This window comes from Ascaphus truei, chromosome 4 (genome assembly GCF_040206685.1).
Source record: "Ascaphus truei isolate aAscTru1 chromosome 4, aAscTru1.hap1, whole genome shotgun sequence".
In the NCBI taxonomy this organism is placed as follows: Eukaryota; Metazoa; Chordata; class Amphibia; order Anura; family Ascaphidae; genus Ascaphus; species Ascaphus truei.
In genome coordinates, this window is record NC_134486.1 from 125,011,048 (window position 1) to 125,036,845 (window position 25,798).

The 25,798-nt window shown below is 40.5% G+C and overlaps 1 protein-coding gene across 2 annotated transcripts; it reads right to left on the reverse strand.

Moving 5' to 3' along the window:
• Nucleotides 1-1,018: 1,018 nt before the first annotated feature.
• LOC142493082 (sulfotransferase 6B1-like) lies at nt 1,019-25,089 on the reverse strand. Of its 2 annotated transcripts, XM_075596550.1 has the most exons (7): nt 24,801-25,087; nt 17,612-17,721; nt 9,666-9,755; nt 7,908-8,034; nt 7,642-7,736; nt 5,275-5,431; nt 1,019-1,673 (listed from the first exon to the last, which is right to left on the reverse strand). In XM_075596550.1, the coding sequence occupies exons 1-7, from the start codon at nt 25,021-25,023 to the stop codon at nt 1,543-1,545; spliced, it is 933 nt and encodes a 310-aa protein (XP_075452665.1). In that variant the 5' UTR covers nt 25,024-25,087; the 3' UTR covers nt 1,019-1,542. The 2 variants fall into 2 exon arrangements, with proteins under 2 accessions (XP_075452665.1, XP_075452666.1); XM_075596551.1 differs by lacking the exons at nt 1,019-1,673; nt 5,275-5,431 and adding an exon at nt 5,507-6,922 and having other exon boundaries at nt 24,801-25,089.
• Between the last annotated feature and the right edge of the window lie 709 nt (nt 25,090-25,798).

The window sequence follows — 25,798 nt, forward strand, 5'->3', positions numbered from 1 at the left end:
CACTGGGCCCTGCCTACACAACCACCCACAGGAATAAAAGTGTAAATTATCGATAACATAAACTTATATTTATTGGTACCTCCAACAAAATCAGTGTTTTGACATTAAAAAAAACATGCTGTACAGCAAAGATTAATCAATACAAACGTTTGGACAATATACTGTAACATGAGCCTGGACCTTGAAAAACAAAATTTACTATGAATTATTTATTATTGATCAAGGTTTTCAACACAAACATTTGCAATTAAAACGGCAACATTTCTCTCGCGAATGCAGACATGCCAACTCTCCGCTACAAGTCGTAATTTTTCTCCTTCTACCGAGTTAGCGGGAGATTTGAATGTTGAGGCGGGTGATTGGAAAATTAGTGTTAAATTCTGGTTTGTGCATAGATTAGCATGGGGCCCCTATGCTCGTGGGGCCCCGGGCAACTGCCCAGCGTGCCCATGCATTAAGACGGCACTGGGTGTAACAAGGGGTGGAGTCCGGCTTGGCTCTTGAGCAATTTGAGTAGGACAATGCTTCAGCTTTGGAGTAAGTATCCCCCCAGGACATCTCACCCCAAATACCTTAGCACTCCATCTGGGCTGCACAAAGGCCATCCCTCTGACTTATTGTGGGCCTATCACTCAGCTATGTGTTGCTAGTTCGGCTACATATATAACATGCCAGAAGCACAGATGTCCCTTAATCCTCCTCAATTCCCCAATAAAGGGCACAGAATAAGTATAATTGGCAACACCCCCCCAAAAACATACATAACTTGAGGCTTTGAAGCTGTGAATGTCTGAGGTCTTTTCCTAAAATAGTGTATGAAAGAGAGAAGCAGGGGAAGCTCAACTCATGAGACAAGGTGAATATTTGTGTTAGCATTGGACCAACCCTTTAGGGATTACCTTGGTGAGGATGGTGTGGTTAACATTTTTTGGCCAAAATATGTAACTAAAAACCCCTCTTTTGAAGAAAGAAATATGAATTGGTTAATTATGTTTGAAATTTGTTTTTTTTTATGTGAAAAAAAAAAAAGAAACACCTGGAGATGTGCGCTGGTATTGTTTTACTCGCTTATCTAGTATCACAGCTTTTTCACTGAGAGTTTATATACCCACATCTTCTGTGTTAATCCCTAGCACAGACAGGTTTTCTCTGTTTGTACAACCATCATATACTAAAGATTGTCTGTCAAGTATACAGTTTTGAATTAGTAACAGGGTCAGTTCCACGACTTTAAACAATTTTATGGCTAATTTCGATCATTTGTATTAGTAGGACTATGTACACTATTAAGCACTGCAACACTTAGCAGAAAGGCAAAGATGCATAAAGGACAACAGGTTATTCATTAGAATTGGGTGAAGGAGGATGAAGGACATGAGTTCATGTTGCACTGGGGTACTTGTCATTCTTAATCTATCCCAATGTGCAGTATAAGTAACCCACAATGCAAAATAGCTCGGTATGGTGGTATCTTTATGTAAAATAAATGAAGGTAGCAGTGATATATTCTTTTATTTGAAGACATGTTTTTAGTAATTACTTCTAAAATGTGCAGTATTTATTATAGTTCAACTTCTCTCCCAGCTTTGTTCCTGCTAGACACTGTTCAAACTTGGCATCCATCTCTTGGCTCTGAGCTTCATTAAAAAGGCTGCTCCAGTCCCCTACGTCTCCTTTCAAAAGAGAAAACGAGTTAGCGTTCTGCCTTTACATACATACAGTATATTATTTAGAAGTTATGGACTTTATTTTCTTCCATATGATTGTGATTCAAATATTCATTTGTATCTTTTACCTTTGAGCATTTTCTGATCTACTTATGCATTGAGGACACAACAATTGGTACACAAAACATATTATATCAATTTTGTGCTTTTACATTTGGGCAAATTGTTTTTTTAATCAGGGAAAGAATTTATTGGCTCATTAAATCTGCTTGTATCAATATGACCGTTTTTATATTTGTGAGTTTTTATCACAGTCTGCATTTATTAATTTTCTATAGTGGCTGTGGATAGGAGGAAGAAACCACCCATATACGGAAGTAACAGAAGTTATTTAACAATAGTGCTATTAAAAACAATGTTTAGAGAGAACGCGTTATTTAAGACGTTGTTTTGTGCGTTCCCTCAGTAATAACATCTGCTACATCTGTACCGATTGCAAGTGACTTCATTACTGTGTTAACAAGACTGAGTTACTTTCCAAATAGATTTTTTTATTGTGCTGTCTAAAACTACATTAAATAATATACCGTACAACAAAGATTTGAAACAAAAAAGAGAGTCACACAGTATTTACATTTCAATTCTTAAAAGGATACTAGACATTCATATTGGTAAACATAAACTAACATAATTAGACAATTAATTGCGTTAATCCAACTAAAAACTATTTAGAATACAATTATATTTAAAAAAAAATATTAATTACATGACCCCCTCCTAGATAAATCCTTAGTGAGTAACACAAGATCTAATAGGAATTTACGTAGCTCAGAGTTTCCAAATGTTTTGCAAATCCCGCTATATCTCAGATGCCTGGAGAATAAAAAACGTGATTACATGAGACTACTCCTTTTACTCGTAAGTACATCATACGTTACATACTCCAGATTGGATTGATAAGGATGATAAGGTGCTCTGTGTTTAGCTGAGTACTCCCACTCTACACGTTTTGCCTAACGAGGAGACGCTCCTGACGAAGCCGTGACCCTCGTTATGTGAAACGCGTAGAGTGGGAGTACTAAACTAAACACAGAGCACCGGGTAGATGCGCTCCTGACTGCCAGCTGACCACCAAAGCCATCCCGGAAGTGATGTGTATCCATGAGGACGCGACGGAGCTGAGACCGCTAAAACTATCAGTGGGGAGGCTCCGGACCGTGGAGGGTTCCCGAGAGTGACTGGGCATCTGAAAGGAGGTGATTGTGGTGAGCAGCAGTATCCAGTGGCGCTTGCCAACACACATGACAGTGTTACGTGTCTTTCTAATTTTGCATTATTGTAAGTGCAATTTTTTATTTTATTAATATAATTTTTTTTGTCGTATTGATCTATGGATATTTTTCCTTTATACTGCTGAGGTTCATCTCTCCTGGTACCCCTGTGTGATGACACTTTCATCCGATGCACACCCTGACCTGGTATAAAGACACAGTATTGCCACAGTTGTGGAGTCGCTTTAATACTTTTTGACAAGAGCCAAAATTCAAGTTGTTACACCATTTATTGCACTATCATCTGCACTTACATTTGTTTGTGGTGTTTTTCTCTTATATGCTTCCCCTGGACTGCGAAAATATAGTTCTACTTCTTGGGACCGGTGAAGACAGGCCCTACCAGAGTGTTTTTGAGCAGGGAGTGACAACTTTATATATTACACTCATTTTATATGCACATTCATTTTTCACATTATTTTATTGTATTCACTTCTCTGTCACTTTAAGAATAGTGAGCACATTTTGTGTAAAGCGCCTTTGAGATCACTTTCACGTATCTGGATTTGAGATACATGCACATTCTTATACAATTTAAGCAAAATCCATCCTTTTTTGGTGAATCTGACGTTCCCGGCGGGTCTTGATATAAAAGTATTTTTACACTAGAAGAAGGCATGCTTATATTTAGTTTGTGACATTAGCGATAAGAGATCATTTAGCTCAATATGAAACCAGTTTTCATTCCTGAATTCTGAATTTTTTGAGTTTCTGCAACCAGTGACACTTTATATCCAAGCTTAAGCCCCAAGAGGATATTACCCAGTTTGAACGAATATCTAGGGAGGGTGAACCAGGAAAAGGTGTCACTTCAACCCTTTATAGAATGTTAGTAATTGAGGTGGGAGAAAGCAAAATAATCACATATGTTAGCATGGGGGAGGGAGAGTTGGGATTAACCGGAGACGTAGAGGACTAGGGCGATATATGGGAGGCAATAGTCAAGGTATCTACTGTATATGTATGGTAGCTAAAGAAAATGTGTATAAAATAATATACGAATGTTATTACACATCGACCAAACTACATAAAATATTCCCATCGGTATCACTACTACGCTGGAGGAATTGTGGACAAAAGGGGAACGATGTTGCACATATGGTGGTCATGTAAAAAATGTACACATCTATGGAATGGAGTCATAATCTGGGAATAACCATACCCAGGGATCCTAGGTTGATAATTTTTGGACAACCTATCCCAGATGTATATAATTGTGAGATAAAGTTAATAACCAAGATACTCTTGGCAACCAGATGCTTAATTGCATGGAAAGCTCCCAAACCCCCCTCTCTAGCATCTGTTAAAAAGCAAAATAAGGGAAATCCTGATCATGGAGAAGCTTACAGCCTACTGTAACTCAATGACACGGTCGGTAAGTTATAGAAAATCTGGTCACCATGGTTTACAGTATACTGTATATATGCTAGAAACTCAGGCGAGACTGCCCCTTGACATTATTATAAAGAAAATTAGATAAATTGTTGAATGTGTGACTGAACCGCCCCCCCCCCCTTTCCAATGCCCCCCCTTATTTTTTCCTTTTCTTCTCTACAGTAATTCAAAGAGACAAGGTAAGGATCTCGGTATTGAACAGATGTCTGCAACATCATGTATATTGCCTCGGTAACACAATGTATAAACCCTACACCCTCTCCCCTTATGATTATGTACCATATCCCCATCCTTCCTTGATTTGATAAATCGTTAATAAAATATAAGACAGAAATGCCCAATGCTACATCCAATGTGACAAAATACATACTGCATTTGGGGATCTTGAGCTTGCTGGGATATTGTGTGTTTGTTAATAAAATATGTTTAAATCAAAAATAAAGAAATTATAATTAACCAGTTCTTTACAAACTTCTGGAAGTCTATATGCCAGATGTGTGGAATAATTTTGAATTAACCCAAGGAGTGCCCCAGAACGTAACTACTACGTCATAGAATCTGGCACTCCAGGGCCCCATGATGTAGCTGCTGTGTATAAAAAAAGCCTGCTGGCTTTAATAAGCTGAAATCGCATCCTGCACTCTGACGCGTTCCACACTGATGAGGAACGGAAGGGGGAGTAACTCCTCCCTTTCCGAAATCAGTGACAAATCATAGTAGATCGCGACGGTTGGAGGGGTTATGGCACTCTGGTTCCTCAGCCCCTCTGGCACTCAACGAGTTAATATAAAAAGGGTATTTATTAACATCCAACACTAGACAACGCAAAAACTGGTCTCATCTACTGTAAATTAGTTTGTATTTGTTTTCCCATTACTTACCTTTCCGGAAAAAAGCGTCCCCAAATTTACCATGTGTCTCTTTAGATTTAGCTTTCATAGATGTAAAAGTCGTTCGGTTTTCAATTAACAGAATTTGGTCCTCAGTCAAGGAGATCCCAAAGAATTTAGATATCTTCTTTAATTGTATAGGAAGGTCCTTCAATAAGAAAAATCACTTTAACATAATATAGAAGACTCTTCACTTCAATATGAAAAGTACACAGGCAAAACAAGTACTGAAAGTAAAGCATATGTTTACCTCATTTAATAGATAATTTTTGGCCTTTCTAATGCTATTACTATTTGTTTTTATTATGATGCTCCAGTAAGTATTTAATAATATTTGAATAATATTTAGGGGTGCGGGAGGTTAAATTGGAGCTCTTTCCAGAGTCCCTTTCAGTGTAAAGGTTACCATAGTAACCTTCAGGGATGGGATTGCTTTGGGGGCAAGATGGCCACTCAGATTTCCTCATGCTGGGCCGGTCGCTGGTGAGAGGTGAGGAAAATCAGATCTGCACTTACCTTAGGCAGAGCAGCTGCTGCAGTATCAGTATAGATTGCACATGTGTGTGTTTATGCATGGTGAATGTATTGATGTGTGTATCTGGTGCATATGCATGTATCTAAAGTTTACATGCTTTTATTGGGTGTGTTTATTGCATGTATTTAATGTGTATGTGTATATTCTGTGTTTATAGTCCATGTATCTGATGTGTGTATAGTATATATCTATGGTGTTTGTATATGTGTGTATTTCGAGTGTTTCTGATAGCATGAGTGTGTTTTTGTATGTATATGTATGGTGCATGTACAGTATCTGGTGCATGTACAGTTTCTGGTGTGTGGGTGCATTGTGAATGCGTTTGCATGGTGCATATATCTGGTATGCGTGTTATCCTGGAACACGATTATACATTTTCTCTGTTCTCATACTGCCAGCTCTCCCTCAGGGAAAATTACATGTTTTCCCCCTGCTCTGATGCAGCCAGAGCTGTGTAAACTGCTACATTATTGATACATGTTCCTCTCTTTACACAGCCTCTAGTGGGTTGCCCTGGCAATCTCCCAATCCTATAGCCATATGATTGGTTTAGCCCTGTTGTTCCCCTGCCCCTTTCTGTTTAATGGATTTGTCCTCAGGCAATTCCTGTCTGTCCCAGGAGAGTGCACTTCCTTTCCTAACAAGCTGCCTAAGTGAGTACACTCTCCCCTCCATTACTCCCTCTGCAAAGGCAATCCTTTTTTACCTTCCCGCCATAACAAAGCACCTTCCTCTCTGAGAAGCACTCTCACACAGCAGAACACCTTCCCATCATAGGTCATTCTCCTGACAAGAGAAATCTGTCAATTATATCCTTGTACAAGTACTTTTATTTCTGTTAACTCCCCCAATAAAGTTGAAGAAAATAGAAGGACTTTGTGTGCTTTCAAAAGGGGACGAGTTAAGCTATCTGGACTTACTCACATGCCACGCATGGCCCTGGATCCAGAATACATGTGTATGGTACATATACTGGCATGTATGTTTTTGTGTACATTACCTGCTACACTTGTGTAAAGGCATTCGGTGGGTGATACCTGAGCTGGTGGACCTTACTTGCCCAAGCCCAAAAATGTGCCAGCCAGCCCCTGGTAACCTCAGAAGCTATAGATTAAAATAATAATTTTAACAGTATCAATACCAACAGGCTATAACATGATATGATAATATTCTAAACAAGATATGCAAGTTTATTTGGTTGACAAGGTTCATGTCAGGTCAGACCTGGCTTCAAGCTGATCAGTTTGAACTCCCTTTCTCTCCTCTTAAAAATCTGCCTAGAAACGGATCGCTCTCAAGAAAAAGCAATCCGAAATTACAGATTGGCCTTTTTGAGAGTGATACATAGAAATTCGAGGACCAAAGCAACCAGTGGATCCAAATTTGCACAAAAAAAACGTCCATCTCTACTTATATGCAGTATATCTTACTTCTGATGGCAACATACTGTAATTACTTTGCAAACAAAGAACAATTTACCTTTAGCTTTGATAAAGATTGTAAAATCTCTCTAGACAATTTGTTTTTTTTTATTGAAATGTTGAAAGGTTAAACAATATTGTAAAATTATACTTCCCAGTTTATGTTTAAAGGTGTCAATCAGCTCTACTGTCCTTAGATAAATTTGGCCCTTAGCCCATGGCCCTTCCCACACTGGCGATTGCCCCTTCCTTTCAGATCATGCCCTGTGCTCCATTGGAGCAAAGGACGTGATCTCCCCTAGAACAACAAGCACAAACCTTACATGCCAGACCCCATGACATAGTAGCTAGGTCTCAGGGAACCCAAAGGGTTAAAATAAATCTATAGAAATCTGCACTCACCTCTTTCATCTCTTCAAAGGTAATTATCAAGACATTCTCCTCATCAATGTGTTTGTTCCAGGCAAGAGCATGATCAAAATAGGATCCACAGCATACTAAAACATAGAGAGGCAATATGTAAACTAACAAGTAGGACACAGAAGATAGAATTTAACTGCAGAAAAGAATCACTCGTTCTTGTGCCAACTTGGTTCTATTAAATGCATTTATTTTTATATATATATGCATAATAAAAAATGTTAGTGACAGTCGTAACAAAAACCTACCTTTTCCACTCATGTAATCCTTGAAAAACAAATCCCAAGAACTGTAGGTAGGAAGCACCGGATTACTGTTATAGAAATGAAAATACGATACAGCTGTGTCTTTTGGATTCCGAAAAATCACTAAGATCTGTTAAAAAAGCACAACGAAAATATATGATCATATTGTCTATAATCTCTGTCATTTTATAATATATAAGTTACAGTAGGTATGTGACATACTGTATTGTCTAGTTAGTAGTTTCTGCACTAAAGTGAGGGTTTGTAAGTAAAGCGTGTTAGCCAATGGTTCTATATCTAGTGTACTGCATCTTTTAGGAAATAATACAAAAATAGTGGTAATAATCTTTTACCTATTAACACCATTCTCTGCTATGCATACTGTATACTATATTTACTTTAATTAAACTCTGAAGAAAATGCAACATATCTGAGCAATTTGTTAGGGTTGGGCAAGGGGAGCCACTAGCATGAACCACACTTATTTAGGTGACCCCATTTTACTGTAGTTCGGTGTAGTGGAGATTATCATGGATTTTGAACATAAGTATATTTAACTATCAATATAGCAGGCCTGCGATAACGATTACTCCTCCAGCTCTGGTGATATGAGGTGGGAGGGGCAGCAACAAAACAACATATATTTTAAAGTCTGGGAGCTAAGATTTACAGTAACAAACTAGACCCTCCCACTGTACAATAACAAAAATGTGTTTACTAATAAAATGTAACACATTTTCGCGACATGTTGAAAGCCGAGCTTCCCATCAAATTCAAATGACGTGCAAAATTCCCCATTGCTCCTTCAGGGCTTCACACTGCTTAGCCCCTTCTTCTAGCAGATTTCAGCTACTGTACTGTATGTCCAAGTTCAAATCTACTGCTCTCCTATGCATAGCACTTTCACTTGCTACTCCCTATCTCAGGAGCTCTGATCCCTTCACTATCTGCCAAGCTTTTTTTCTCCCAAACTGCAAAACATACAGTACATAAAAAACCTTTTACTATTTAATGAAGTTTGTAAATAATGCTTTCAAATTACTAAACTTACCAGTACATAGGCGGGTACAGTACAGTACCTATTAACAATGCTCTGTAAACTTCACCAACATATTCCACCTCCCTCTGCCTCAAAACATACCACTTAGCCCAGATCAATAAAGGTGTGCTAAGCTTTAGCCTCTACTCAGTCTCAGTCATGAATGGGAGTAAAAGTTTGCTAACCCTTTGTGGATCTGGGCCATAGATTGTAAACTCTTTGGGCAATGGACGCATTTTCTCTTCTTTTTCTTGTGTACTGTTCTCTTTGCACATTGATGTCTTTGTATCAAAACTATTGGCGCTATGTAAATAGTGAACACACTGAGGTTTAATACGTATTGTTTGCATTATCATTTTGACAGATTAAAAGGCCTCAATATGGACACCATGGAGGAAACAAGAGGGTGGACGGATATGATAGAAATATAAAAATGAGTCAAAGCTATCAATAAAGTATCAAGGGGAATCTGAAAACAGAGCGCTAGAACAGTAGGCTGTGCAATGAAAATGGAAGTTTGTGCACTCAAGAAAAATGTGACGAAATAGAAGTTGACTCAACAAGGTAGTGGATCTGTGCAACAGTCTCACAGGAGAGGTGGTGAAGAGTTGAAGACAATGATAGTAAAGGAATTAAATGTGCTTGGGAAATAGACAAGATAATAATACATATGCAGAAGAGCTAGTGATAAAATGTAATTATAGCCGGACAGCAGCACTTACCTTAACTTTCTTCTCCAATATGGATTTCGGGATGTCATCATAATATAGATGTGATGACAAAACTCTTGGTGAAGGTCGGTCTTTCAGTTTCTAAGAGGAAGAAAAAAAGTCAATCTAAAATGAAACGTATGGTTCTATATTTGTAAGCCTGTAATCACACCAGAGGCAGATTTCCCACAATGCTGAATAGTCTATAGCTGCAATTGTTTACTGGTTTTACCCCGAACGCTTGTGCTTGAAATGGAATGTACAGCACTCCAAGCGAGGACGACCCCTCGGTTCTTGAGATATTTTGTTTGTTAAATTTCCTTTGCAAGAATATGGCCACTGGAGAGAGCCTTGCTTTTGCGGCCAATACAAAGCTGTGAAATCAACGTGCGATTACATTGTTGCTTCCAATTAAGTGACTCCACAGCCAACTTTGTTCTTGCAAGTACAGATGTAGCAGGCGTTATTGCACCCGCTAGCGCGCATCAATTTTATTTATAAAACTTTTTTGTATGGTCTGCATTACGTGTATTTAGGTTTTCCACTGAGAATAACACCTCTCACATACAACATTGGAGAGACTGTAGAGATACAACCTTCCCATAAGCTGACCCATGTTTTCCATCCACCACTTCATGTGATTTGCCACAGTTTTGGAAATGCCTTTTATTATTGAGAAAGTGTGTGCCCTTTTCTGAGACTGTCAATTAATTTTTAACACTGAGTTGAGAACATATTGCACCATATTATGCTCTTTTCATTTTTGGTGATGAAATCTGTGCTCCCCAACTTTTGAAGATCAATTATCTACTGTAGGAGAATAACTGGAACATTCACTGCAGGGTCTAAGAGCTGCATTTTTTACAGATTTATTTTTTGGCCACATATTCACTTGCTTCACGTGTGGTTTATACCTTTATCACTGGATTTTTATGTCACTGGATTTATATGTCACTTGATTTGGCACTATAATTTTATTCATGGTCATATACCACGTTCATATTTATTATAGGAGCGCCCTTCACTTCTTTGTTCTTGCTGACCCTTAACATAAGTACGTGTTGCTCTTTAAACCTACTGCATGAATGTACAGTAGTAACACACTGATGCACACGTAACATTGAGAGAAGACAATCCCTGTAGCTACAGTAAACCACAGCACTCCAAGCGATCGGGACCCCCTGGTTCCTGAGATATTTAATTTTTACATTTCCTTTGAAGTATATGGCCACTGGGGTTAGCCTTGCTTTGGCGGCCAAAACCCAGCTATGAAATCAACGTGAGAAAACATTGCAGCTTCCAATTAATTGACACCCCAGCCAACTTTGTTCTTGCCAATACAGATGTAGCAGGCAGTATTGCACACGCTATCGTACACCAGTGGGTGCAAAGATATGGTAGCCCCATCTCTTTTTTACACACGACTAATTGTATTCGATGGTGTGTGTCCTGTTGAAACACGCCAGCAAAATATCTCAGCAATCAGGAGGTCCCTTGAGTGGTGTGGTTCAGTCCTGGGAGATATTCTGGTTCAAATAAGGAATTATTTTTTTAGGGGTTGGGGGGATTGTTTTTTAAGCGATCATCATCTTCCTGCCGCAAACATTTTCCTTTCTTGTGATCTTTGAAAATGAGTTAAACTTTACTTTAGCCACTGCTATCACTATCGTTTCGCACATTTTCAGGGGAAGAAAGAGGGAGAAGAGGAAGAGTTCAATTTAATAGTGTCTCCATTTGTATATCTATCCCCTCAAACTCCCTACAAATTAGGAAGAGGAGACCTGTGGTAAAAACATTATTTTTTTATTTAAGGAAGGAGCACAAGATATATGGAAAATATATTTAAATGAGCCACATCCCACACTTCCTCAAAAAGGCCATCCATAGCAAGAATACTGAGTTGACAAGCCTAAAAGGCACCTAGTGGGGGGTTGGGGGGGGGAGGGGAGCCAGGACAAGTGTCCTAGGCCTGGTGGCTGCGGAGGGCCCAGCCTGCATTGGAAGTTGGGCCCGGCCAAAGGTCGTGTCAAACTTCTTTGCCCGGCTGCCGGTCCTCTCGTTGCTGCTGGGCTCTCCCCAGCTGTGGAAACTCCCTCACTGTACCACGCAGGGCCTCTACCTGACATCAGTGTGGGCACCGACATGAGAGAAAAGCCTGAGGTGGGAGAGTGAGGGAGCGAGGCAGGCCCAAATGGTATGGGTGAGAGGGAAGACCACAAAGAGGCCCACAGAAGCTGGGGGAGAGTCCATCCTGAAGGTAAGTATGAGTTTTGTATGTATTTGGGCGTAGGGGGGTTTAATGTATTTGGGGATGGGGGTTTTGTATGTATCTCGGAGTGTTTATTTTATTAGGGGAGGGGGGGTTATGTATTTTATGTGGGGTGTAATGATTGTGGGGGGGGGGGAGGGAATTGCGTGTGTGTGGCCAGAGGAGGGGGGGAGGGAATTAGTGTGAGGAGGGGGAATTGAGAGAGCGGGATTGAATGAGAGGGGATAATTGATGAAGTAGGGGGGAAGAGAGAGGAGAAATTTAAAACCAGAGACAGAACATGAAACACAGACGGAGCCCAGTGCTACATCCATTAACACAAATACACGGTACACTGCCTGTATATATATATATATAGATATCTTTTGAATAAAATGGTTGTCACGGGAGACTCCTGTGGTGGGTAAGATCTCGGTGGCAGGAACAGCAGGAGCATAGTAGGGGTCACAATCAGAGGTCCGAGGCAGGCGGCAGATAGCGAAGTCGGGCAACAAGCAGAGGTCGGCAACGAGGAGACTGAGACTGGAACAGGACAGGGGTGAAGGAACAGGTCTGGGAGCAGGTACTGAGACCGGGGAGCAGGGACTGAGAACGGGGAGCAGGGACTGAGACCGGGGAGCAAGGAACAAACAGGGACAAGACAGATTACCAGCAAGGGCCTTTACTACGAACAGAATCAATACAGGAACAGATCAGGATCAAAGACAGAGGCATGTGCAATAGGAGTCTGACTTGAAGCAAAGGAAACAAACAGGAAGCAGAGCTATAAGACAGAGAGAGGAGCAACAAGAGGACAGGCAGAGGAACCCAGAGGAAACAGAAGGCAGCAGCACACCCAGTGGACAAAGAAGAACTATGGCTAGGCAGGAGGTCTAGGAGACCCTGACATTGGTCTTTTAGTTTAACTCTTTGGCCAAAGTGTCGTAAGCCCTTAAGCCCCTCCAAGGCAGACCATGTCTCAAGTGTCCTAACACTAATATAAATTCTTAATAACCTGTATATTACCAGGAAGAATGATTTATAATAAATCTGTCAAAATTAGTTGCATAGTTCTAAGTTTGATTGAAGCTCTTATTAACCTGTACAATCCCAGGAAAAGCACTCTATTAGATTTGTCGCAATCAAACTGCATGCAAGTTCCCATGAGTGTGGAAGGGGAAATGGAGTGAGCTTTAACCATTTAAAAGTGGGAGGGGGTGAGCTTCAAACCTGAGAAGGAGGAGGAGAAAGGAGGTGTAAAAGAAGGAGTGAGTAAGCGAAAGGGGTGAGGTGGAGGAGAGAGCGAGTGAGGAAGAGAGGGGATAAGAATGAGACAGGAGAGAGATACATGGGAATAGGGGGGGATAGGGGAGGGGGCTCATGAGGACCCTAACCTGTATTATTCTATGCATCAACTCTAGCAGTGTGAGCTAAACCAGCTCCTGGGTCGCATCACTTTCACATCATACTTTTGGGCTGCTCACACGTGTAGCTAATGCAGCTATTAGCATATCTCACAAGTATCTTGCTAGCTCCACAAGGAACAGTAAACTGTTAACCAGGTAGTGGAAGTGGTCTGTTCTTAAATGAAGCCAGTGGGAGGGAGCTACTACAGGTATGAGCACTTAGTGTGATGTAGAGCTTAAAACGTTAGTATGCTGTGCTGTGAGTGACAGTGGTGCTACATGATGGATATGCACAAAGGTGGCAACGGTGTAACAGAATTTCCCTTTAGTTGCATGTTGTAACAGATAAACCTATAACAGACAAACAAAATGACAACAAATTAGGTGTAGTAACATTATTTGTATTGTTAATGTTACCGATAAGGTTTAGCCTTATCCTGAAATAGAAATATAGATGCATTTATTACGTATACATCTATATACAGTAAATATTTCTAGCTTATAAGAATTAACTAGCAAAACCTTATGTCTACATATGGTTCACAGCTGCAACAGATTCAATCTTAACCACCCCAGTGCACATCTGCGTTGCCCCAAAGGCGGACAGCCTTTGGCGCAGCCAAAGGGTGTGAGCCGTTTGCTGCCATTCGCTAATGTTTGGTGATGTTAAAGCTGCTCTATTTCAATTGGAAACTCACAAGCCCTTTATCCCCTGCACCCAATTTTCCAACTCTATCTGTCCATGAAATGTCTGTGAATTCACTGTTTAACCCTGTTATTTTATTGTAACCATGTATTTTTTATAACTCTGTGCCCAGGACATACTGTCAATGTTTTACTTCCTGGTAAAACATTTTTATGAATAAATAAATGTTTAGCCTTATCCATAAATAGGAATATAGATGCATTTATAACGTATCCATATATATATATAAATATCTCTGGCTTATAAGAATTGACTAGCAAATATATGTTTTTAGCCTTATCCAGAAATAGAAATACAGATGCATTTATTGCTTATCCATCTATAAAAGTATTTCTGGTTTATAAGAATTAATAAAATAATAATAGCAAAACTATTACGTAAGATGTAATGTTATATGTTAGATGTGATAAGATGTTACTTAACTTATACTTAGATGTGTAAATACTGTACGTATTCCAATAGGATACACATTTATACAGATATATCCTGTTTTATGAGTTTTATTTTGGACACAATAGGGCTGGTTTCAATCAAATAAACAGAAATTTATTAGAACAGCAAACAAAATATGATAATAATACATGGCCATACTAATTATACTTCCTTATACGGTTTGTACTTATTACAGGCCTAACAAAACAATACAATTCGTCCTATCTAACCATATATTGATATAAAACACAGAAATACTTTATATACAGATTTACAAATGCACAAGAATTATGATCATAATTACCTGAAATGATGTCTATTAGAAATCCAACAGGTCTCCCATTACTCTCCGTCCTCCTGACTGATCCCCTCTCCTAATACAATATGTGGGTTTCTACACATTTTCCAACATGTAGGAGGTTTCTGATTGGTTGAGGAAAGATATACCCAAACTAACTAATATGTGTATCTTAATCTCATTTGATGTCTTCGAATTACTATTAATGCCTGATCCATCATGCACTGTAATATACTGGTGGACAGGTCAAAAGGTTTCCCAGGGTTTGATCTCTGCTAAGGAATGTGCATCTGTTTACCCCTTGGGTCTAAATGTTAATTACAAAACATGGGGTGTTTGAAGTTCTGGAATACAAACAAAAGACTGGTTATACCAAGGGTGTGGGGTAAACAACCTTTCTTTGTCCATTGCCCTCATTCCTTGCATTTTAATGTAATGTGTTCAAGGTGCAGCTAATCAGATGTACTATCATATCTACATCAAACATCTACACCTACATCATCTACATTTTGTGAAATGAGTTCTGCACAAGCAATCCTCTTGGGTATGTGAGGATCGGGGCCAGGCTCCGCCCATGATGTCAGCAGTGGCTACAGGCTCCGCCCCCATGATGTCAGCATCGGCTGCAGGCTCCGCCCCAAGTTTGATTCAGACCTTGCTGCAGCTGATGCCTCATCAGTGCCTGCTGTGCAGACTCTGCCCAGCAACGAATCAGGGATCTGATTGTAGTATCAGCTTCTGCCATACACCTGTTTAGCTATTGGCTGTTCATCCTTTATAAGCTCAGTGTTTGCCTCTGCATAATGGCTGAGCATAACAGTCTGTTACTTGTGACGTTGTGCTGGTTGCAAGCACTCTGTTGTACCTTGTCCTGCCTTGCTTTGCTGTGCCTTGTTTTGCCTTGCAGTTTCACCTGTCCTTGATCCCTGACCTTTACCAACTACCCTCCAGCCTCCTACCCTTGACCTCGGCTTGGATATCTACTACTATACCTTCTACTACCCTTGACCTCGGCTAAGTGACCTCTACTACCCTCCAGTCACCTTCCCTCGACCATGGCGAGTATACCTACTACCCTACTTCTCATAACCTAGACCTGGCTACACCACAATGAACCTGCACAACGGATGTGGCCTCTCGGCTCCAGGTCGGTGTTTACTAATCCCCACCTGGGCCTTGGTGTCCCGTCCTGTTTGTGGCGAGCACAAGTTACAGGGTAACATTAAGTACTTGAGCCATTCAATAGCCTATAGGGACAAACATATTCACTGTGCCTGACACATACTAAATTGAAGTTAAAATAAATAAAACTTTACAATCCCCAGGCATTGATTCCGCTGGCCTCTCGCAGCACACAAAGTGCTATTGGCGAGTCTACGGCACCTTATGATGAATGGGGTATGATGTCAGACTCAACAGGATAAGAACCCACACAACCTCTGTTATTAAGGACAACAGCTCTAGTAGTGTGAGCTAAACCAGCTGATGGATAGCATCACCGTGAACATACTTTTGAGCTCTATTTCTTCCTGTACGCTCCTACCTGTACAATGCACATTACCCTCTTCTGGGATGAGAACCATATCTAATACGCAATCTTCTCCCATGAAACACCTACTGGCGTGGGAAGACACCTTCCATTTATTTGAATAGGCTGTAATGTATTCCAGCACGGAAGTTGCCCTATAGCAGAATACTGCTTATTAAATATGGCCCACTGTTTTTATCCTTTATAAGATTACAAGTACCAACTTAAGTCATCAGGTCACTTTGTTATATTAGTTTCTCTCTGCATCTGCTTTATTTGCTGTGCTTTACCCGGTTTTTAATTATGCATCAGAAAACCTGTGTTTTATTTCATTTCACCTGGCCTCAATAACTCATAGCCCTCAGTACAGATATTACTTTGTGCTTGAAGTCCTTTCAATGTTACAATCTTTATCAAAGTTCAACAAAATAGATATCTTTTAGAGATCTAGTAATAGACAGTGATATCGGTGCTACCCAGAAGCTGGTTAAGCTCACACTGCTAGAGCTAATGCCCAGAGTAGCAGAGGTTGTGGGTTCTAATCCTGTTGGGTCTAACACCAGTATACCATACCAGTCACCAGGTGCCTTAGGCTTCTCAACTCACTATACTTGTTATAGACAGCCTTTTAGAAAGTGTGGGGTGCGGCTCATGTAAATGTACTTTGCATAGCCATTAGCTCCTTTTTCAGCACATGCATGTCTCCATAAATTATTTGGAGGAAGGTTTGAGGGGATATATATGCAACTGCAGATACTACAAAAGTTGAACTCCTCCTCGAGACAAATTCTCTTTGTATTTAGGCGGAAAAAATGCCCATCTGTAATAACGATGTTATAGGATTGGAATTGTTTATACGTAGACCCTCCTTTCAAAAGACATAGCATAAGGAAATGAGAAGCGTAGGACACACGGCCAGTGATAGAGAGGAATATTTTGTTCAAACAGTGAAATATCTGCCAGGTGCAAATTGACACAATGTGACATATGAATAATTACTATTATTAAAAACAGTTTGCATCTTTCCTAGCAGAAATGGTTGCAATCAATGTGGTATTGTAATTTTTGCATTTAGGATCTACATATAAAAATGGCAAATATTTTTAATTACAGAGTACCAAATGATAACAGATACTCTAAAGAGGCATACAAGTTATTGCATGACAGAGTACATTTACCTTATTGCTATTGATTGCAATACAGTATGTAAACCAAACTCTCAAAATCAATACTGTATGTTGCTGGCCCTTCTGGCATTGCAAGGGTTAATCTAAGAAATGTGTTGACTAAATATGTTATCAATAAAACATTAATCTTGGTTATTTTTTTTCCTCACTGACCTGTACTTTCTCCGGTTTCCCAAATTCAATCATCGCTTGGTGTAATGTTGGGTGGTCATTCTGCATGGGATATACCATCTCATGTAGTATCTGGACAATCCAATTTGTTCCTAAAACACAAGCAGAGCCAAAATTAACAACGAGCCAGCATTGTACAGCTGTGCCCTGGAGCCCCTCTATTAGTGAAGTTCATAATATTACTTGATGAATGGTCTAAGCATGTTAATATCTTATTAGGATCATAATATTCATTGCTCTTATATGGAGCTGCACTTGGACATTGAATAATGGAACAATCTTATAATTTACACAAGTAAATTAGCATTAGAATATTCAAATATTTTCCGACAACAAAAATGGTACCACAAACATGCACCAAATATATCAAAACAAAAGAAAATGATATGACTAATCATTGGTACTGTGGTTAATCTGGTACTGTTTATTGCACAAATTGAGCGCCTGAGAGACTTTGATGAATAACTACTGTGGTCTTTATTATATAAGTTTATGAGAGAGCTTCACAGAAAGTCTGATTGAAGTCAATGGGGCTTGCCATGCAAAAGTCCCAAAGAGGTGGTAATTGTGAAGATCGGGCTTAGGTCCCACCTCCGTGATGTGTCTCGTGATGCCCATGGTGACGTGCCTCATGCTGACAGGCGCCGTCCAATACTTGTCAGGTGAAGGACTCAACCACGAGTTGACACTGACAGCTAACTAGTTAATCTATTTCACCTGGGGTGCTTACTCCACCCCATGACGATTGAGTGGACTAATTGCAATCAGCACTTAGAGCCATGCAACTCAGCGTAGATTGGCTCTGCAATCAAGAGGCAATCATTACATTCAGCCTTGTGCCTTTCACCTGATTGGCTAACAGTTCTTTATATTCTCACTGATCCCTGCTCCAAATTGGCTGAGCACTGTAGTCCTTAACCTGCAATGAAGTGCTACCCACAAGCACACAGCTTGCCGTTTTCTGCTTTACCTTGTACAATTCTGCTAACCTTGTCTTATTTCCTAGTATCCTTGACCATGGCTTATACCTGGACTCCCACCTTCTCTTATCCATGATCTCGGCTTCTTAACTGGACTCCCACCTTCTCTACACCTCGACCTCGGTTACGCACATCAAATATTCTACATCCCCAACCCTAGACCACGGCGAGTATCAACACTATCCTACTTCTTCCACCCTGACCCGGCCACACGACTACATATCTGCACACCGTATGCAGTGTCGCGGCTGCAGGTTGGTGCATTCTAAATCCCCACCTCAGCCTCATGGTTCTGTCCTGTTTGTGGTGAGCACCCATTACAGTAATATATTTTTCACAAGGATATTCTAAAATTAAGGCAATAAATGGACCACTGTTTTTCTTAAGCTTTAAATAAAGCGTGAGTTCCTCTATGGTCCTTATCAAGTTGTTGAATGTTTAATTAAATATAGAGAAATGCTACCAAATTGCCATTAGGACATTTTGTATTCAAGATAATTTCTACGTTACTCAGTATTTTGTACCTGATTCTGCTATTTTAATGCAAAATGGTTAACCCATGTACAATTCTGTTCTTGACTATATTTTGTCCATCATTCCATGTAGATTAATGATTTGACTAATCACACAATTTGATACGCTTATTCAACCAATCAAAATGAAAGGACAAAATAACTTAAAATATAATAGTGGTGGAATTTCTGTTATTGATTTCAAGTGTGTGTAACCCCTTGAACAGATACCTAGTTAATGATGGACAGGCTCTCCGGCCAATGACCATGAATCTAAACAATGTTTCATGTGATTTTGTATCAGGTAAGGAGAAGCAAAGAGGAAAGATGTTAAGAGTACCAAGCGGAGCATGAGGGAGACAGAGTTACAGAGACTGGGAGGGTAGAAGTCCCTGTCCCAAGGAGATAAAGATCAGCACAGGAGCAAAATCAGCAGAGTCGGATCAGAGACAAAGAGAGCGAGAAAGCACAAGGAGCAGATGCATTCCACAGTGTTCCAAGATCGTGAGTAACCCACAAGGGAATACAGCAGGGGGAGGGAGGGAGAATTACACCCACAGTATCCTTGTCAGTACATACAAGTTAACCCAAGTCTTTGAGACGAAACAGTCTTGCAACTGTACACGTATAAGTAGTCAAAACGAGCTCAACCCTGTGCCAGCACCTATGCTGGCCCCCTTTATACTGTAAGTACTGGGCAGTTGGGACTGAGAGACACTGAGGGACAGTAGTGCAGAGAAACACAAAGGTTGGTTATTGTATAAGCTATCAGAAGTGTATATAGGGTTCTCACCACTGAGGATCGAAATGGGATCATTGTATTGTAACATGAATACAGATGCTTACTATTCACATATACATGTCATGTCATATTGTTTGACCCCAACCAGGCTCTCTGCTCGTTGATCAGTATTACATACATACTGGGGTCTAGGACTCGGGCCCTGCCCTACTGTAGTATATGTCCAAAGTAAGCTAAGAAATTAAAGAGGTGTTACATGTACAGTGGCGAGAAAAAGTTTGTGAAACGGTTAGGATTCTCACATTTAACATATTTCAAAACCTAAAATGTTATTAGCTCTTAATCAAAGTCCTAATAATAGATACAGAAAACCTGATCAAACAAATTACACAAATACATTATATACTTTTTCAACATTTATTGATCCACAAATGATTAATCATTCAATAACCATGTGTGAAAAAGTGATTGTAGTATCAGCTTCTGCCATGTAGCTGTTTAGCTATTGGCTGTTCATCCTTTATAAGCTCAGCGTTTGCCTCTGCATAATGGCTGAGCATAACAGTTTGTTACTTGTGACGATGTGCTGGTTGCAAGCACTCTGTTGTACCTTGTCCTGCCTTGCTGTGCCTTGTTTTGCCTTGCAGTTTCACCTGTCCTTGATCCCGGACATTTACCAACTACCCTCCTGCCTCCTATCCTTGACCTCGGCTTGGATATCTACTACTCTACCTTCTACTACCCTTGACCTCAGCTAAGTGACCTCTACTACCCTCCAGTCTCTTTCCCTCGACCATGGCGAGTATACCTACTACCCTACTTCTCATAACCCTGACCCGGCTACACCACAATGAACCTGCACAACGGATGTGGCCTCTCGGCTCCTGGTCGGTGTCTACTAATCCCCACCTGGGCCTCGTGTCCCGTCCTGTTTGTGGTGAGCACAAGTTACAGGGTAACATTAAGTACTTGAGCCATTCAATAGCCTATTGGGACAAACATATTCACTGTGCCATCTGTCTGACACATACTAAATTGAAGTTAAAATAAATAAAACTTTACAATCCCCAGGCATTGATTCCGCTGGCCTCTCGCAGCACACAAAGTGCTATTGGCGAGTCTAATGCACTTTACGATGAATGGGGTATGAAGTCAGACTCAACAGGATAAGAACCCACACAACCTCTGTTATTAAGGACAACAGCTCTAGTAGTGTTAGCAAAACCAGCTGATGGATAGCATCACTGTGAACATACTTTTGAGCTCTATTTCTTACTGTACGCCCCTACCTATTCAATGCACATTACCCTCTTCTGGGATGGAGAACCATAGCTAATACACAGTCTTCTCCCATGAAACACCTACTGGCGTGGGAAGACACCTTCCATTTATTTGAATAGGCTGTAACGTATTCCAGCACAGATGTTGCCCTATAGCAGAATACTGCTTAGTAAATATGGCCCACTGTTTTTATCCTTTATAAGATTACAAGTACCAACTTAAGTCACCAGGTCACTTTGTTTTATATTAGTTTCTCTCTGCATCTGCTTTATTTGCTGTGCTTTACTCGGTTTTTAATTATGCATCAGAAAACCTGTGTTTTATTTTATTTCACCAGGCCTCAATAACTCATAGCCATCAGTAGAGATATTACTTTGTGCTTGAAGTCCTTTCAATGTTACAATCTTTATCAAAGTTCAACAAAATAGATATCTTTTAGAGATCTAGTAATAGACAGTGATATCGGTGCTACCCAGAAGCTGGTTAAGCTCACACTGCTAGAGCTAATGCCCAGAGTAGCAGAGGTTGTGGGTTCTAATCCTGTTGGGTCTACCACCAGTATACCATACCAGTCACCAGGTGCCTTAGGCTTCTCAACTCACTATACTTGTTATAGACAGCCGTTTAGAAAGTGTGGGGTGCGGCTCATGTAAATGTACTTTGCATAGCCATTAGCTCCTTTTTCAGCACATGCATGTCTCCATAAATTATTTGGAGGAAGGTTTGAGGGGATATATATGCAACTGCAGATACTACAAAAGTTGAACTCCTCCTCGAGACAAATTCTCTTTGTATTTAGGCGGAAAAAATGCCCATCTGTAATAACGATGTTATAGGATTGGAATTGTTTATACGTAGACCCTCCTTTCAAAAGACATGGCATAAGGAAATGAGAAGCGTAGGACACACGGCCAGTGATAGAGAGGAATATTTTGTTCAAACAGTGAAATATCTGCCAGGTGCAAATTGACACAATGTGACATATGAATAATTACTATTATTAAAAACAGTTTGCATCTTTCCTAGCACAAATGGTTGCAATCAATGTGGTATTGTAATTTTTGCATTTAAGATCTACATATAAAAATGGCAAATATTTTTAAATACAGAGTACCAAATGATAACAGTATGTGAACCTTTACATTCAGTGCCCTTCCAGCAGCAACAACTAAGCGTTTCCTGTAACTGCTGTTCAGTCACACATCGGTTTTGAGGAATTTGGCCCATGCCTCCTTACAGAACTGCTTCAATTGAGATGACATTTGATGGATTCCTTGCATGGACAGCTCACTTCCGGTCCTGCCACAACATTTTGATGCAGTTTAGGTCCCGACTTTGACTAGGCCATTCTAAAACGTGGAATTTCTTCTTCTGCAACCATTCTTTGTAGATCTGCTTGTATGTTTAGGATCATTGTCTTTCTGCATGACTCACTTTCGGTTTAGCTTCAGCTCACACGGATAGCCTGACATTCTCCTCTGAATCTTCTGATACAATGGAGAATTTCATGGTTTAGTCAATGGTGTCAAGCTGTCCAGGTCCTGAGGCAGCAAAGCAACCCCAAACCATCACACTCCTACTACCATGCTTGACGGTTGGGATGAGGCTCTTCTGTTCGAACACAGTTTTAGTTTTCGCTAAACATATAGTTTCTCATTGAGGCCAAAGAAAAATAATTTTGACTTGTCTGTCCAGAGAACATTGTTCCAGAAGTCTTGTGGACCATCTGTTCTTTTTGGTGAATTTAAGATGACAACAACATTCTTTTTAGAGAGCAGTGGTTTCTTCCTGGCTATCCTTTCATGAACACCATTCTTGTTCAGTCTTTTTCTAATAGTTGAGACATGAACACTCGCATTAGACAAGGCGAGACTGGCCTGCAGATCTTTGGATTTTTCTCTGGGGTTCTTTGTGACATCCTGGATGATTTGCCGGTTTGTTCTCGGAGAGATCTTGGTAGGATGTCTGCTCCTGGGTAGAGTGACTGTGGTCTTGCTCATTTGTCAGACCCCCGCCCCCCACTTTAGTGCGGCGTAGGAGTCATTTGATGTGACGTTGCCATGGAAACGCATCCCGAAGCCGGCTGAATCTCGGTAAGTTGAGTTGCAGAGGCCTCACGCGATCCCCCGGCATTTAATTGAAATGCCTTGTGGAAGAGAGCATGGCCTCTGCAACCATCGCCCTCCCCCCCAGAAATATCTCGTGCCCTCCCGTTTGCGCCCCCCTGATATAGCATTCACAGTAGCAAAATAGATCAAGATGCAGCAGTTCAAGAAGCTTTGTAAATATTGAACCTATTCAGTGCTAGAGATTTCTACAACACGCTGTGCTGCTTTGTTGGGATTTCTGGCACAGAAGGGGTTATTGCAGCAGCTTTTTTAAAAGAGTCTTTGGTGGAGAACAAAATACATTGTAAAAATAATCTGACATTCTGTTGCTACTTTCTCATTTCTTTTCAATTTGTTGCTACTTTGTTTTCTTTTCAGTTCTTCGCATCAATCTCCAAGGACTGAACTCTGTGAGAGTCTTGGGGCATTTAGGCACATAGGACTTATTCCTATTAATTTTGTGGGAGGAAACCGCAGTCATGTTTCTGTGGGATCATTTCTCCATAAACAGGTTGTTACAATGACAGTAGTGGGGGTATCTGTAATGTTGCTCACACATTGTGGCTTTAAATGTGCTGTACAGCTGCTGCAGTTCTGCCTAGCAACAGGCTGGGATTGGTTCTTAGCAGGGCTTTCTGGTTGAGGATCAGAGGGAACTCCAGCACAACCAGCAAGAAATCCAGCGATTATTACTGTGCATGTACTGTAACTGCTGCCATGTGAAATAACGTTTGTAATGCAGTTTAGTTCAAAGCCTGCATGATCATCTGTCTCTGCTGCCTGCACCAGTTTAGAGAACAGACAGACATCACAGTGTTAAATTCACATTTTCCTAGATGTGAACTTGGAAAATTAACACATCAGTGGCCAGTCGTACGCATGGTGTTTGCAGAGTGTTCACACAGATTGCTATTTGTTAAAGGTACAGGGCCATAATTACTAAGTAGTTCTATTTTATAATGCCTATTTAAGTAAATAGGTTATAAGGTGTCTTCTGGTGTTGGAAGATGTTTTATGAAATAGCACCGCGTATTATCATAATTTATAACGGACCAATATGTTCAGCCGCACAGTACAATAGGGTTAACATAACCACTGTTTTTGTAATATAACACATTCAAAAGTCTTGATATACTGCATATGTAAATTAAACCAATCCTTTCACTTCAAAATGGGATAGTAATGCATTGTGTTGCTGTCCCAACTGGGAACTAAGAGGTTAACAGAATTACATTCACAACAATACTGCTTTACTGTATGTAATGCACTGATCAATGAACACGGGTAATCTGATAATTGCATGGACGGTCTAGGTTTTCTATGACTGGGTGGTAGATTCGTGGAATAGTCTCCCAATAGCGGTGTTTAGGGGCTAATATATTAAAAGAATACAAACATGCTTGGGAAAGACATAAAACTATCCTAAATATGAAAGGAAGCCAATGATCAAATAGGATCTGAGGTTTTACAGCAGATAAGAAAATGGGCAGATACTGTGAGCCAAGTGTTGGTTCTCATCTGCCATCAAATTCTATGCAAATCACTCACCGCATTTGGGATAAGTTACAGCCAGCAAATCCTCTTCTCTGGCCTCAAAACATTCTAACGCTTGGAAGGTCTCCTGACTACAGATAGCACTGGGGTACAGAACCCCTTTATAAGTAAACACCAGCTCCTCAGCTGATTTCTTGCTAGCTTCCTTAGCTATTTGCTCCATGGCTTCCATGGCTTTTTCCTGGTTAGTCTTGCTTTTCTGCTCGGAGCTGGACATTTTCCTGCAGTGTGAAAAATTGTTCCAATTCTCCGGACTGCCTATCTTGTATGGGGACGTGGGAGGGGTGTGTTTATAGATATTGTGCAATGACACACTCAGACCGTATAATATTTAACTGTTTATACTGTATGCAGATTGTTTTCCGAGTCAACATCTGGTACCTTTAGGCGGGGCTTCAATTAAAAGCAGCAGTTACCCCTTCTGGGTCCTGTTTTTATCCTCTCCTGCCCCTTTATTTTTTTCTAACGGATAAGATCAAGGGGTCTCCAAACCCAGCTCTGGTTCCTGACTCCTGAGATACTTAACAGAGAATGCCATTTTTCAGTCCCCTCTAGAGGAAATAAAGGAGCAGTTTGAAATGCACAAATCACGAGGGTGATTAGGAAGCAGCAAAATCATCCATAGGGGCTACCTATTGCCCCACGTGATGGGCATTTTAAAAACAGCGGCATATTTACTCTTAAGTATATTGGAAACCAGGTGGCCCTATAGTTCCCATCCTGGTAAAAAGAGAGGGGTGGGTAGGCTGACCATATTTCCATGAGACAAAAATGGGACATTGGGATGGCACCATTCAGCAGAACCCCCCCCCCTTCATGATCTCCCCCAGTCCCATTCAGCAGACCCCCCCATTCATAATCTCCCCCAGTCCCATTCAGCAGACCCCCCTTTCCTGAACTCCCACAGTCCCTTTTAGCAGTCCCCTCATCATCAACCACTCCCCCCCCCCATGCCTACCTGATCACGGCGGCTTCAGAAGAAGTGGCGGCAG

Bases quoted from the DNA above. Each gene is read 5' to 3' on its own strand.
- LOC142493082 (XM_075596550.1), bottom strand. From the start codon at position 25,023: ATGTCCAGCTCCGAGCAGAAAAGCAAGACTAACCAGGAAAAAGCCATG. The intron at 17,722-24,800 runs GTGAGTGATTTG...CTTGTGTTTTAG, and splicing joins TGTAACTTATCCCAAATGCG to GAACAAATTGGATTGTCCAG. The intron at 1,674-5,274 runs GTAAGTAATGGG...CTCTTTTGAAAG, and splicing joins GGACGCTTTTTTCCGGAAAG to GAGACGTAGGGGACTGGAGC.